At 44.7% G+C, this 16,236-nt stretch overlaps 1 protein-coding gene across 1 annotated transcript in view; it reads left to right on the top strand.

Annotated features, from left to right (window-relative positions):
• LOC121873353 overlaps nucleotides 1-16,236 on the top strand; it is a 146,227-nt gene that overhangs the window by 106,507 nt on the left and 23,484 nt on the right. Inside the window, exon 7 of the mRNA XM_042376903.1 lies at nucleotides 12,004-12,153. Coding sequence (XP_042232837.1) covers nucleotides 12,004-12,153 — 150 coding nt within the window. The remainder of the gene's footprint in view (nucleotides 1-12,003; nucleotides 12,154-16,236) is intronic.

The raw sequence follows: 16,236 nt of genomic DNA, 5'->3' as shown, positions 1-16,236 counted from the left end.
AGTGCGGTGAGGTCCTTTGCAGTTCAGACATTTTGAATTTTCTTTGTCGTTACACTCCCTGAATGTGTGCCCTTCAGCTCCACATTCAGAGCAGTACTTTTTGTCTTTATTAGGGCACTTGGCTGATACATGGTTATATTGCTAACATATCCAGCAAGGTGTTATGGGATAGAAATTTTCTTTTTCGATTAGGTCTTTTGAAAGGTGGTAGTGGGAGATGCAAATTCCATTTTCTAGTGCCTTCTGGTCCATGGCGATTTCTTTGAATCTTACTTTCATCATCGTTGGAGCCCTGGGGAGCAGTACCACCTCTTCGACTTTAGCCCATGTGTTTTTCTGTTCTAATTCTTGTGCTATATCAATTGGTGAATTGTTGGTAATGGTCTTAGCTCTAAGCTGTGGTGGGATGGCTATTTCGAAGTTATCTTTTTTTAGTGTGTCTGTCGATTCAGTCGATAACATGAGATCGACGTCCTTTTCTTCTATGCAAAGCACCATGAAAGAGTCCTTTGCTTCTATTAGAGCGGCGAATTTGATTCCTAGGCGTGCGCACAGAATTGTGCCTAACTCCTCATTTATTTTATCGGATACTTCTCCCGGTAGGGAGTGCACCCGAATCCTGTTACCCGTAGTCCTAGTCATTGATGCGTCGTTCTCGTTATCATCCGTCCAGAGAGGTGTGTTTGTACGTATGTAAGTGTATGTGTGTGTGTGTGTATGTATGTGTGGTGTGTGAGTGTCTCCCGGTGGCCACGTAAGGCGAACCTACTACCCTAGTGTTAAAGCTGCTCGCTTTTGTGAGGCACGAGCCTAGTGTACCTAATTGGAGGGAGGGGAGGATGAGGTATAACGACCCCCTCCCTGGGTGGACCCGCACGATCACGGTTACCCACGAAGGCTCGGCGGTGGTATAAGCTCCGGCCCCCTCTCCTTTCCACAAACTCCTGGGAGGGAGGTGAAAACTTACAGGGGGGACCTGAGGACGAATACACCTCTGAGGGTGCAGGGAAACAATGGAGCATCTTAGGTTTCGTCTTTATTCAAGACATCTTCAGAGGCAATTGAATTACATGGACCGAGAGAGGCTTAAGTACACAGGGTGACCTTACTAAACATGAGGTCAGGTCATAAACATGACATCCACTAATCCGCACACCAAGGAGCTTAAGAGGAAGGGCGACGTGACTAGTCATAGAACATAACATAAGAAAATAAGGAGTCTGCAATAGGCCGGTTGGCCTGTGCATGGCAGCTCCTGTCGAGAGTTACAACCACTCTCTATCATCCATGAATCTATCTAGCCTCCGTTTAAAACTTTACAGCATTCCAGAACTTACTACAAAGTTACTAAGCTTGTTCCACTCGTCCACCACCCTATTTGTGAACCAGTTTCTTCCTATCTCCCTCCTAAACCTAAACTTATCCAACTTAAATCCGTTGCTACGAGTCCTATCTTGCTCGGATATTATAAGAACTTTATCTATATATCCTTTATTGTTTCCTTTCACCCACTTAAAATATTTCTATCATATATCCCCATACTCTTCGTCTTTCTAGGGAATGCAAGTTTAGTTTCTTTAATCTATGGAAGGTTTCTAAGTCCCGGAATCATTTTCGTCATTCTTCGCTGCACCGACTCCAGTGAATTGATATCCATTCTATAGTAAGGGCACCAGAACTGAACCGTATAATGGAGGTGCGGCCTGACTAGCCCAAGATATAGTTGCAATAAGACCTCTGCACTCTTATTACTTACACTTCTAGATATAAAACCTAATACACTGTTTGCCTTATTACGAACATTAACGCACTGTTTTCTAGGCCGTAGGTCCGGGCTTACAAGTACCCCTAAGTCTCATTCACAAGTCGACTTCTCTAGGTTGATGTTGTTAAGGCTGTATACATTGACAGTATTTGTTCTTCAATATTAAGTACGCTGTACTTGCTGGTGTTGAATATCATTTGCCATTTTCTGACCACTCCTGCAGTTTATTTAAATCCTCCTGTATTTTGCATCCTGCCCTGAATTAATCTGCCTCCCTATGTTGGTGCCATCTAGATCAGTGCTACTGAAAGTGTGGTCCACGGACCTGTGCCGGTCCGTGAGCCATCGTCTGCCGGTACGCGGAGAGTTTTCAGAAAAGAAAGAAACGATAGTCACGTTCCACACCACGTGACACTGCCGGGACATCTGACTCGGTCTTTTTTTTTTTTTACATTTTCATTGTAGTTTTTATATTTATTATGGCTATATTTTTCATTTACTCACTCATGTTAAAAGTCATTGCTATGCAACTAACGAATGCGATATAATGAACAGCAAAACAGCGAACTGAAATACGTATAACAACACCTTCATGATGATGTGGCGTTTGACTCTGTGGGAACCACACCTGGGGATATCAATAGGGCGCATCACCTTGTGTTGCCAGAATTGCCACGTTTCTCGGCCACCAGTTACGCCATATCCACCCAAAACATAAATCTTTTTATTTTAAGTATGGTAGTTATTTAATTTTGGATAAAATAAATGTATGCATCCCATTAAAAGAAATGGCCGATTTTTTACTATGCGTGCCAGCCGTGAAGGGTGTCACACAGCTGGCAACCCTGCTATTCCACACGTGTGGATCAGCAGTCTGTGATGTCAGGTCACAGGTAAGTGGTTAGTTACCATCAAGAAGTGGAACAGAGAGCATCATACGGGTATAAAATAATATTACTACGAATGTTCAAATAATATTTTCTCTGATCGTAAACAATTAATTGTATGGCACAAATATGGTACTGGTCCCTGGCACACTGGGAAGACTTGTTACGTCAATGATGATTGGCCTTAGAATGAATAAGACATCATGTCTTCATGTTTAGTACAGATAGTCTCAAAATGCCCCTGAAATAGGACATATCTCAAAAGATTTTCCTGGGGGGGTGGGGCCTATAGTGCCCCGGGATTGGCTCGCTTCGCTCGCCGGTCCGTGGCACATTGAAAAAAAACCATGCCGGTCCGCCACATCAGATAGTTTGAGAAGCGCTGATCTAGATCGTTTATGTAGATTATGAGCAAGAGTGGGCCCAGTACTGACCCCTGGGGAACTCCACTGGTTACACAGCCCCAGTCAGATTTAACACCATCTACACCGACCCTCTGTGTTCTATCGGTGAACCATGATTTTATCCAATTTAAAACTTTCCCCTCGATACCATGAACCTTCACTTTTCTTAGAAGCCTCTGATGCGGTACTCTGTCAAACGCTTTGCTAAAGTCTAAGTAAATAACATCGTAATTTTCGTCATTATCTACTACCTCGAAGACTTTCCTAAAAAACGTCAGCAGATTTGCTAGACAAGATTTTCCCTTTATAAACCCATGTTGAGAGTCTTAGATTAATTTGCTTTTCTCTAAATGCGATCGGATGCTATTTACTATAATTGATTCAAGAAAGTTTCCCACTACTGACGTCAAACTAATCGGCCGGTAATTTGACGCTGATGCTCTGTCTCCCTTTTTGAATATGGGTACTACATTTGCCTGTTTCCACAAGTCCGGCATAACTCCCGTGTCTAATTATTTTGTAAATAAATTTACGAGGGGTCCGCTAGTCAAGTTAAGTCAGGATAAAAAGTATGGGACCCACTAATCATCTATTTTACATCCAACTCCAATGCTTTCAAAGCATTTTTAACCTTGCCCCCACTGACAAATAAATTTGTGTAACATATCAGTTTTGCACTGTCCATCACTAAGCTTTATAGAATTCAATTCCTTTATGAAACTAGCTTCAACCAAGAGTCTTTCTGTGACACATGATGATTTGTACACTTCTAAGCTGTTTTCCCAATCCATGGGATGATTATTGTTCCTAACATGAACGAACAGTGCACTGCTTTCAGATGCTGTTCTAATATTGTACTTGTGCTGTTTAATTCTGAGTTGCAATGCTTTCCCAGTCTGTCTTACATAATTTCCATTACAGTTACTACATGGAATGCAGTAAACACTTCCATTTATATTCAAGGTTGGGCTATTCTTGATTAATATATTGGTAATAGTTGGGTCATACTTAAAAACAACATTAATATTTAATAATTTAAGGGACTGAACTAACGGGTCAAATTCATTGCGATAAGGCAGAGTCAAAATATTCTTAAATGTAGGAATTTGCCTGGTTTGAGTAGAATGAAAGGATTTCTTAGCCCTTATAAAACAATGATCAACAAACAATGAAGGGTACCCAAGTTTTTGTGCAATGGACTGAATGTGTTTCAGTTCTTCATCAATAAATACAGCGTCACAAATACGCAAACATCTTAAAAACATAGCAGAAAAAAGTGACATTTTGGTAGATTCCAGGTGACTCGATAAAAAAATGTATGAAACTGTCTACGTGACTTCATGTATAGCTGAGATCCTGTTGGCAACGAAGGTCTGGAAATGCTTCTCTATGTTGGCGATGTACTTGAGCACAATCATACTGTCCGTCCAGAACATGCATTCTTCAAGTGGGACTCCAATTTCACGCCTGATTGTCTGGTCTGCTCTTGTTGCTAGGACCACAGCACAGAGTTCAAGCCCTGGGGCCGTTAGCTGTTTGAGAGGGGGCAGATGAACCTTGCCACAGACGAAAGGACATCTGGCATCATCTTCATTATCTACTGTCCGTAGGTACGTCACAACTGCATAGGCCACTTGTGAGGCGTCACAGAATTGATGAAATTGAAATGAGGTGGCACGACCCAGGCCCCCGGGTCTGTAGCAGTGATTTCAAGTCTTCAAGCCAGCGCAACCACTTGTGAAGGTTTTGCTTGGTGATGGGTTCGTCCCAGTCCTTCGTTCACCTGCATTCGTCTTGAAAAATGAGCTTGGCTTTGATGGTGAAAGGGCAGATGAATCCTAAAGGGTCGTATACCGAGCTTACCACTGCTAGTAAGCCCTTTTTGTTGCCGGTCGGGTGGGAACCTGAACCTTTGCTGCAAACTGGTCTCCATTCAGGTCCCACATCACTTCCTAGTCTCTCTCTGTGGGTAGGTCTTCACATCCCAGGTTCACTTCCTTCACTCCAGCATGTCGACTTTCAAATGGGATCGTGATGAGGACCTCTTTGTCATTGTTGATCCATTTCGTGAATTTGAAACCTTCCAGGGATAGAAGTTATAGCAACTGCCAAGATATCGTAATTGCTTCTTTGGGTTCAGTTACTGACAGGAGCAGGTCGTCTACATAGAAGTTTGATTTCGCTCTATTTGCGGCATCCGGGAAGCCATCTCCGAAGTCTTTGAAGGCCCGTTGCAGAGCATAGGCCGTGCACGAGGGACTCCACACTCCTCCGAAGAGATGCACTGTCATTCTATATATCATTGGCGTTTCTGTCAAATCTCCACTTTTCCACCAGAGGAATCGTAAAGCGTCTCTGTGTTCTGCGTTTACCTTCACTTGATGGAACATCGCTTCAATGTCGGCCATTAGGGTGGTCGGCTCTCGTCTAAACCGCATGAACATTCCAATCAATTTGTTGTTTAGGTCCGGACCTTGGAGCACTTGGTTGTTGAGTGAAGTCTTCGTGAAGGCCGCTGCACAATCGAAGACTATCCGTTCCTTATCTGGTTTGTTGGGGTTCAGTACTGGGTGATGAGGCAAATACCAGCTTCTGCCACCGAACTTCGATAATTGTCTTAGTGGCACCCTTTCGGTAAAGCCTTCGTTGAATAGCTTTTCCATCTCTTCCTTGTACCTGAATTTCAGCCTTGCGTCCCGCTATAGACGTTTCTTTAGTCTCAGTAGGCGACGCTCAAGCGAGCGCTCTGTTGTCAGGTAGACAGGGCGGTTGGTGGTGGAATGGAATTGGGAATTGGTAGTGTCCCTCCACTCCGTCTAGTCGACGACCAAAGCTCGATGACGTTTATCCTCCACTGATGATGGGGAACTATCTCCCATGGTCTGGTGTAACGCTTCGATCTCCCAGAAGCGCCTCACCTGCTCTTCCAGACGATTTTTTTGTAGAGGCGGTCAGCATGGAACATTACGTTGTAAACCTGTGAGTTAAATTGCCCATCAGAGGCCCATTAATCGTCCAACCCAATCTTGTCCTTACTGAAAAAGGTGCTCCATACGGTCCCTTGTCCCTTGTTTTGACTGTAAACGCTTTAGTTAAGGACGTTCAGGTGACGGACAAGTCGGAAGGAAATGATTGAAACTCGCCTTTTGACGCATTCAATATTTATTGATGTGATCAAAACCTGCAGAGAACAAGGCGTTCATTAGTATTACATGGTGATCTAACTGATACATAATTAGTTAGTCTCACACAATTTCATCTTAATTACAATAGATTATTAAGCATAGTGACATGATACAAAGTTCATAACTATTAATCATAGTTACACATCATTCCGCATTGTCCTATTGCTCCAGATAAGGCAGAAACGAGGAGGTATAATTAGTCAACAATATTTCAGTACTGAGGGGTATGTCATCACTTAGGCTGTACTTACAAGTGCGGGTCAATGCGAACCAATATGGTATTCCAAGGGACAATAGTACTGCGTAAATTGTTCCAACACAAAACTCGGCCAGGATTGTGAGTCGGTGTTCACCACTGCTAGCAGAGGGCTGGTCCTCACAGCATCACTGAAGAGGGCGATCTGCTATCATGATGGCCAGGCGGCCACGCCATCCTCCAAACCATACACTCAGCAGAACCAGGACCTCTTGTCTATAAACACTCCCCCACCTCAGCCGCTACATCTGGCGAGGTCTCAGGTCGCGTGGGGGGGTCGCTGCATACGTGGTCGCAGGCCAAGAGATTTAATGTTTGTTGGAGTAAGGCAGCAAACGCCAGTACTGTAGCTGAAGCCAGCGGCGGTAACACTTGGCATGGATTTGTTTTGCCTTGGTGGTTAGCAGTTTGACTGCATCATTTTCATTTCGGCAAATGACTCTGAACCCTTCGTTCAGATTGAAAACCCTATTGAAGGGCACACCTAGTTCAACATACGCTTGGGTGGTTAGGCTAGATCTATCGATAGGTTTGTTCTTATCTCTTACTTTTATTCTTATGTTTACTGCCATTATGTTTATAGAAGGTTATTGGAGGTCCTTCTTTGATTTTACAAGAGATCGGCCTGTTTATCCCCGACCCCCAATGAACACACACAATCCCACTCAGCTGTGAGGTGTGCGCCATTGGAGGGGCTCCGGCACGAATACTTAAATAAAGCAGGTGCCTCGGCCAGGGTAAGCAAGGAAGGTTTTTAGTAAGAGAGAAAGACCCCAAACCACGTCAGTACTGCCAGTCAATAGCCGCCCTCCAGCGGGAGTGTGGGTCACTCATCCTGCCCGTGGGGAGGACTAGCTAGGGTTGACAATCCTGAACGCTCATGAGGTGACGGTCTAAGTCATTAACCAAAGGTGGAGGCCTACAAGGGGCGTTGCCTCAAACGAGATTCCTGGGATGTCCAAAGATGATCAGAGAGGTGAGGTTTATGGTCCGGTCGTCAACAGTTAGAACAAGGATGGCTGGCTTTGGCGGTGAGGGGTCTGGAGAGAGGTCCGATTACTGCGATGGCTGGCTGGCGAGTCTCGAATCCTATATGGTGGGGAGTCAGGTTTGTTGGTGGTCTGAGTGGTGTTAAGTGTGGTGGTAGCGGTCGTCTCGGTGAGGTCAGGTGTGGGCGGGGCAGAGGTGGCGGAGGAGGTCTGGTCAGTTTTGGGTGCTGCCGTCTTGAGGGGGTGGGCATGTTGGCAGTAGGGGTGGGGTGGGCGGTGAAGGGAGTTGTGGAAGGTGAGGGCCGGCCCGGTTCTAAAGATTTCTGGTATATTTATGGCCTTCAGGCCGTTAGCCTGAAGTCCATCCTTAGCATATTGTAGGAAAGTTTACGTATCCCATTACAGGGGAGTGTGACAAGCGGGTTTTCAAGCTGATCTTGGCTACATTGTTGGTAGTGGTCGGTGGAGGTGGTCGAGGGGTTTATCCTCGCTGTGGAGGTGGTGGTGGCGTAGATGGGATGGGTCGTGGGTGTGGGGAGAATGGCGCGGGTAGATTATGGGGTGCTGTCTCTCGTGGGTGGAATGGTGTTGATCCTCAGTTCAGCCTTTTGTTTTGTCATTTATTGCAGACGGCGGTATGTCGGCAGGTGGCAAGAGTGGCTTTGATGGCTCACTTACAGCGAGTTTTAGTTTCTTTGCACAACTTATTAGAGTTGTACCTGAATTTGTAGCAATTATAGCACAAATGCACGTTCACAAAATGTTAAAATTCGAAGTCTTGTGAGGGGATAGGTTTGTAAGGATAAGGCGTCTGTATGCATGACTGTGGTGATTTTCAGCATTACGAATTTTCCTAGACATCGTACAGATGTGACCTTGTCATTGTATTGGTCTTTGAGGTAGCTTAGCATGTCAGAGTCGGTAAGCTCGAGGAGTTGGGGAACGATGCGTCTGCAGATGAGAGTGCAAGAGGCGAGGTAGTCGGGAGACTGGAGGACAGTCAAACTTTTCAGCCCTCTGGTCGGCGGGGGAGGATGATCAGTATTAAATCATCATTGATGAAGGTCCTTATATAATATAAGTTGTTGGTCTTCTTACTCTATTCAGCTGGGGGCGGCACTGGAGTTAATTAAAGGTGGGTCAATTGACTCTACATATTCTGGTATCCATCCATTTGTTACTGGGGGACCACTTTGTTTAGGTTGATGTATTAGTTAAGAAGGAAAATGGAAAGAGATATCCTCCAAGTAAGTTAATTTTATTCAGCAAAGACGTGATATGAAGTCATATGTGCTCGTCCTATTTCTAACTAGAGATACTATGGGGGGAAAAGAAACTCATTATACGACTACAGAAAAAAACCCCACATTAAATACATGTTATCACGCCTCAATACGATACGCCACAGGCCCATCCAGAAAACGCCACACTATATTACAACCAATGCTAAACTGCCTGTATTTCCAATACTGTTCACCAGTTGCCGAGAACACATTCTGAGTGTCCAATCAGAGCCTGTTTTTTCCAAAGATTCTTCTGGTCTCTTATTCTCTTATTGGTAAGTTCACGATATGGGCGTAGTCACGTCAGTTGCTGGGCAGAGCAATCCTCACGAGTTATCCTCACGACACCTGATACAGGCCTAAATCTGTTTTTCCTTGAGAGGTTGACGAATTGGCTCATCTGGTCTGAAGGGTGCCCTAAAACCTTCTGGCCAGTTTTTCCTAATGGTCGCATATGGATGTAGGCATGTGCGGGCGTTCTTGTTTATTACACTTATTTGGTAGATGACTGTCAGTGAGATCAGGGAGGCCAGGTCGTTCACTCTTTGGAAAGCGTTATTGAGAAAGGGCAATGTCACTTTGGAAGACTTATGAAGATCTTCCCCTAACAAGGTCCTAATTTCCCGACGACCCTCAGCTTGGGTTGCTGCTGCACGCTCACAGGCTCACAAAGGGTCAGGAGGCTGCTGCTGATCCTATGACAGTTAAACAATCACGCTCTAAGCGAGGTGTGGTATTAGGGGGCGCCTTTAGATGAATACTCCTTGCCAATCAACTGGTAATTCATCAGCAATCTATTTATGTCTAGGTTCGTCGGGGATACAGATCAGTAGGTGCTGAGTGAAGCAGGAAGGATAGCTGGTCAAGTTTAGAGCAATACATCTGGAGGAGAGTGGTCCATAGAGGTCCTGTTGCTCTGTCCATCTTTGACGAAAAAGTTCAAACAACCCTACTACAACCCTACTGCAACCATCATTCTTCGTTCTTCATATCATTACGGTGATGGTCTAGCCGCCGGGACCTGGCGGGTTATGACTCCTGGCGGTTTTTGTGTCCAGGCAGCGTTCATAGCGGTGGCGGTCTTCCAAAAGAGCACCCAACCCCTCGGTCTTTCCTCTGTTGCCGTGGCCGGACGGAGTGCTGCTAAATGCTGCTAACAGTCTTACCTCCATCGGGAAAGCCGTGTTAAGCCACGACACATTTCTCTACTCCTACGACTCACTTCCATCCACCATTCACCCCTGTCACATTATTATTTTGTTGTTGTTGCTGATGTTGTAAGTTCAGTTGCGTCTGAAGATGTCTTGAATAAAGACGCAAGGTAAGATGCTCCAGTGATTCCCTTTGCCTGTGTGGTTTTAGCGAGATTTATCTTCTCCACTTCACCACTGTGGATTTACAAGAGATAATCACCGATTAAGAATTAAAAAGTAACTGCCATCTTTGCCAAACAGGGATAACATTTTGTTTTTGCTGCAATAGCATAATGAAAATTAATTTGTATATGATAAAATTTACTCTTTTTCATTTGAAATATCGTTTATCACCATAAAATAACCATATTATACTTAAAGCTAGTTAGGTTAGGTAAGGTTTTCTATTAATTCTTCATTTATATGTATTATGATGATCTACATTTTACATGATTATGTACGGCCAGTCAGAAGTTAAAAACAAATATATAGAGAAGTTGTCGCTATCAGACAATTATCCATATTTAGTGTAAAGTATATTTACGTTATTTACCTAAAGATCAATCACTATAGAGATGGCCATGCTGAGGGAAAGGAGGCCAGTGGCCTGTGTTGTATCCTTACATTGTTCTTGAAAATTTTATCTAGGGCTATTCTGAAGCCCAGTACTGTTCTTCTCAATTCTACAGCCTAAGCTGGTAGTCGGTTATATAGGTCTACCACGCTCGGTGAGAAGAAGTATTTCCTTATGTTCGTTCTGCATGACAGTTTGGCGAGGTTGTAGTTATATCCAATCGTGTTGGTGGTGCGTGACAAAGAAATGGCCCGGGTTCACCTTTTCAAAATTTTGAATGTCTCGGTAAGATCTGCCCTTTTGTGCCTTGTCTGAAGGGTCGTTCCTAAGGCCCTCATTCTGCTTGGATATCGAGATGACATAATTCCGGAACCATCTTGGTAGTTTTGTGTTGTACGTTTTTTTAGGGATGATAAATTTTTCTGAAGGCACGGTCCATGCCTGTACACAGTAATCCAGAGTTGGACGTACGTGAGATTTATACAGTTGAAGGAGCATTTGCCTATCTTTGTATTCGAAAGTATGCTTTACAATTCCCAAATCACGGTTTGCTTACCTCACTTGCTGTGCCGCCTTCAATGACTGAACTATCACCGAGTCATAGATCTTTCTTCTTTATCGAAAATATCCAGGAAAGTGTTTAACATAATAGTCGTGATTAGGGTTGTTGTATTCTTCATCTTGCATTTCGTAATGTTAAAGAGCATTTGTCAGTCTCGAGATCATTTGAACAGCTCCTTCAGGTCTTCCTGCATTGTTGCGACATCGTCTTGACTTGTTAACTTTCTGAATACCTTCGTGTCGTCTGCAAAATTGACACTGTGGCTCAATATATTTTCATCTATGTCGTTTATATAGATCACAAACAGGGTGGGTCCAAGCATAGAGCCTTGTGGTGCTCCACCAAGAACATTTTTCCATTCGGAATGTACTTCATTTATTACTATTTATTGTTGTCTGTCGTAAAGTCAACTGTTAAGCCACTTCAAAAATCTTGCCTGTGAGGCCATGTGCCTGGATCTTAGAGGTTAGTCGTGTAGTTGGGACTTTGTCAAGCGCCTTGGCGAGATCCATGTAGTACATCACATCCGTTGGTAAACCTTGGTCCACGTAGCCTGTTATCGTTTCAAAGAACGTGAGTAAGTTTGTCTGACAGGATTTTCTTTCATTGAAACAGTGTTGTGATGGGTTGATATGACTGTGCTTGGCCAGGTGTTGGATGATGTCTTCCCTCAGAAATTTCTCAAGAGTTTGCAAACATGAGATGTTAGGCCTAACTAAACCGAACCTAACCTAATTTAGGTTTAATTTGCCCATCTTTTGATGGTAAACGACAACTGATATGAAACACATTTTTTTTCGCATACAAATTAATTTTCATTAAGCTATAGTCATAAAAATAAAAGTTATTCGTATATGACAAAAGCGTCAGTAGCTTTTGTAAACTCTAGTATGGGCTACTTTCAGGCGGGGAAGGAGACCGAAGTGCAGTGTGTGCCACTATACACGGTAGTTAGGTCTCTGGGTCTCTCTCACCTCGACTTTCTCTCACTGGACGTCGAAAGGGCTGAGATGGGCATCCTCAACACCATACCCTGGGACAAACTATCTTTCAAGGTAAGTACGATGATGATATGTGTGTGTGTGTGTGTGTGTGTGTGTGTGTGTGTGTGTGTGTGTGTGTGTGTGTGTGTATAATAATAATAATAAACAGTTTATTAATAGAGTTGCAGCCGGTGGGTGAAAATATACAAACTTATATTTGATTTAGACATAATGATATGCGTTGAATACATTTACAGGGCTGTACAGTACATAAATCTGGATTTGTTTTTTATTTTAACACTAGATGGAATGGTGCTATTCTTATAGCTATTAGTGCGGGCTCTTATGGGCTGAATTTTGTTGTAGTGGATGACTGCACATAAATACGATGGTCGTTTATGCACTGATTTCTAAGCAGCAGTGCAACTTGGTCCTGTCTGTGCGACTGAGCAGCTCTTCCCAGGAGCCACTCTACTCGCCCGGAATGGGGAGGGGGCTAGAAAAGGTGTCCTAAACATAACCTGCCTAAAAAACAACCTGACTGGGCAACCACACCCATTAATGTCATCCTAATGCGGTCCAAAACATAATCATAGATGAAAACAAACACAAATTATACAACCTCTTATGGTCGCTGCATGGAATGTCAAGACCCTTCTAAATACTGGGACAAATGAGTGTCCTGAAAGAAGAACCGCCCTTGTGGCAACATCTAGGTGCAACATCGACATTAGTGAGTCCTGGCTCCCAGACGAGGGTCGAATCACAGAACGGGGGCCCGGCTATATCTTCTTCTGGAAGGGTGAACCTGCTCCGGAGAGAAACTGAATTTATGGAGTTGGCTTTGCCATTCGCCAATCCATCCGACATTGGTTAACTGAAATGCCTGTTGGGGTCAACGAGCACCTGATGACGCTCCAAGTTCCACTGAATATCACACGTCAAGCCTTCTTCATTAGTGTATTCGCCCCCAACACTGGATGAAGAGGATGACATCAAGGAGGCGTTTTACGCCAACCTTGACAGAGTGTTAACCTCTATTTCCAGAGAAGATAAGGTTGTGCGCGAAGGTGACTGCAATGTCAGGGTTGGCTGAAATGCTGACTTCTGGCTGGGAGCCATAGGGAGAAACGGAGTTAGCAAGTACAATCCCAACGGCCTACTCCTCCTGAGCAAGTGTGCTGCACACCGCACACAGCACTCTGTTTAGGCTGACTTGTCAGTTCAGGTGTTCTTGGCAACACCCACGATCCAAACACTGGTATCTCATTGACTCCATCATTGTTAGGGAAAGAGATCACCGAGATGTTCTCATCACCCAAGCCATGCGTGGGTCAGATCACTGAGACAGATCATCGGCTCGTCAGAGCCAAACTCTCCCTTCATGTCGCCTTAAAACGACGAACGCAACAAGCCTCCAGAAGCGGCTCTTAACACCAAACGACTGGAGGATCAAGCAGAAGAACATGCTTTCAGAAACCGGCTAGACAATGGGTTGGTAAACAACTCAACAACAAACCACCTAAATACGAGTGCCGAATGGGGTATCGTCAACGCTGTCATCACATAAACCTGCAGCGAGACGCTTGGCCAAATTGAAAGGAAACACCAGGATTGGTTTTAAGAAAATAACCAGGAAATCGACGCACTCGTCAACGATAACCGTGTTGGCTTCACTGACTGAAAGAGCGACCCTCATTCTCGGACCAAAGCTGAAATCTTCCACCAAAGGAAAGTGATGGCCCAGTGCAAACTTCGCGATCTAAAGAATGAATAGTGGAAAAAAAAAAAATATGCGGATCCGCAGCAGAAGCGCGAAATTTTAAATTCCATGAAAGCAATTTATGGTCCAACTATTCATGGCGCAGCCCCACTCTGTTCGTCCGATGTTAACTCCCTAATTAAAGGCGAAGAAGGCATTCGTCAGCGCTGGAAAGAGCAATACCATTTCCTGTTCAACCGAAACACTGATGTGGATGTCCTGACTAGCCAGCAGGTCCCTCAGCACCCATGGAGCAGATGGAATCCCAGCCGAGGTGTATAAAGCAGGAAGACTTCTGTTTACCAGCCATCTCCACTCTCTTTTACTACTACTACTTTGCAGTCAATCGCAATCGAGTAGGACGATCATCCAGCTATGACACAATGATATGAGTTATTAAGGATGTCACCTACTTTGGTGAGTTCTGAGGTGACTAAAGATGCCGATATGGGACCGACAGAGTCGTTCACAGATGTTGCACATGTGGAGGTCTACATCTAGTGCGGGAGGGGCGGCGGCGGTTTATTTCCGGCGTTGGCGCTTGTCTGCCTCGGTATTCAGTCGGGCTAACTCAAAAGTATTGACACCTTCTTGTGTGGTGCTTCTCCAAGCGTGAGTGTGGAGTGTTCGTCTCCCAGGTGAAGGAGTCGATTTGGCACTTTTTCAGGTTTGTCTTAAGACTATCCTTACACCTTTTCAGTTGCCCGCCAGCATTACGTTTACTATTATTTACGTGACTGTAAAGTAGCTGCTTTGGCAGTCTACTGTCGTCCATGCGGGTAAGGAGGATGAAACGTAGACTACGTTGGTGAAAGTTTTCGAGTGCCTTGAGGTGCCTCCTGTATGTGACCCAAGTCTCGCTGCAATAGAGCCGGGTGGGGAGGACTACTGCTCGATATACGTGCAACTTTACAGATAATTTTAGTTTCCTACAGCTGAAGACGCGGGCACGGAATCTGTCAAAGGCTTTAGATGCACATCTGATCCGATGTTGAATCTCTTTATCGATATCCGCAGTGGTGGACAGGTGGGAGCTGGGATACCGAAAGTGGGTAACATTAGAAAGGGTAGTACTGTTAAGCTGGATGGATGGTGGAGGTGTGGCTGAACCAGGGGCAGGTTAAAAGATAATCTGAGTCTAATGGACTTTCACCTCAAGGCCGAAGTGTGTATACACAACTGCACAAGAGATCAGGATCTCCTGTAGGTCGTGTTCAGTGTGAGCGACAAGGGTGAGGTCGTCTGCATACTGAAGTTCAGTAATCGAAGGTGCTGACACCTTTGTTCCTACCTGGAGTCGTCTTATGTTGAAAAGACCTTTCATCCAGTACTCGATGTCCACCCCACCAGCAAAATTGGTACTGGCACGAGTAAGGAAGGCAGCCAAAAAAATGGAAAAGAGAGTTGGTGCCAGTACATATCCTTTTTTTACCCCCGTTTGGATGAGGAAGAACCCAGACTGGGTGCTATTGTGCAGGATTGCCGTTCATGCCATCGTGGAGTTGCCTCACAATGGCGATGAATTTTGGTGGGCAGCCAAAACGGACAGCAGCGAGATCCTGCAGTAGTTATCACATTCTGACCGGTCTCCCTTGCTTTTATAAATATTGACGATGGATGCGTCTTTAAGAACTTGGGAAATTTCCTCCTTTTCCCATATATTCTCCAGGAGAGAGTGGAGATGGCTGGTAAGCAGAGGTCCTCCTGCTTTATACACCTCGGCTGAGATTCCATCAGGCCCTGAGGCTTTGTTATTTTTCATCTGTTTTTGGCAGTAGCTACCTCATCCAGGGATGGGGGATAGCTGAGGTGGGTCAGCTCTGGATGCTGAGGGACCTGCTTGGTAGTCAGGACATCCACATCGGTGTTTTGGTTGAACAGTGAATGGTAGTGCTCTTTCCACTGCTGAAAGATGCCTTCTTCGTCTTTAATTAGGGAGTTACTTTTGGATGAGGGGAAGGGGGCTGTGCCATGAGTGATTGACCTATAAAATGTCATTGTGGAATTGAAAAATTTGCGCATCTTGTGCTGATCTGCAATTTTTTGTGTTGCACATGATTTATTTTTAAACCAGTCGTTCTTTAGATTGCGAAGGTGGCGCTGGGCCGTCACTTTCTTCTTGTGGAAGTGTCAGTTGTCACCGGACTTTCAGACCCAGAGGAAGGGCTTATGGAAACTCGTCGTGTAAAAATGACATATATTACACAATTTACATTCAAGAGCAAGTTTTCATGTCCAAATATCTCCAATTACTTCACGCACAACTCGGCGGCTATCTTGTACCCCACGTCGGCGTGCTGTCCGGTTCAGTCGGTGGCTCACGCTGCTCTGCCGTGACCATCGCGTTGTTGTTGTTGTTGAGATTGTCGGACCGTAGTCCGACACGGGCCTTT

The sequence above is a fragment of the Homarus americanus genome, unplaced genomic scaffold (genome assembly GCF_018991925.1).
Source record: "Homarus americanus isolate GMGI-L3 unplaced genomic scaffold, GMGI_Hamer_2.0 scaffold32929, whole genome shotgun sequence".
Taxonomy (NCBI): Eukaryota; Metazoa; Arthropoda; class Malacostraca; order Decapoda; family Nephropidae; genus Homarus; species Homarus americanus.
The sequence above is the reverse complement of the archived record's forward strand: the minus strand, read 5'-3'. Positions and strand labels throughout refer to the sequence as shown.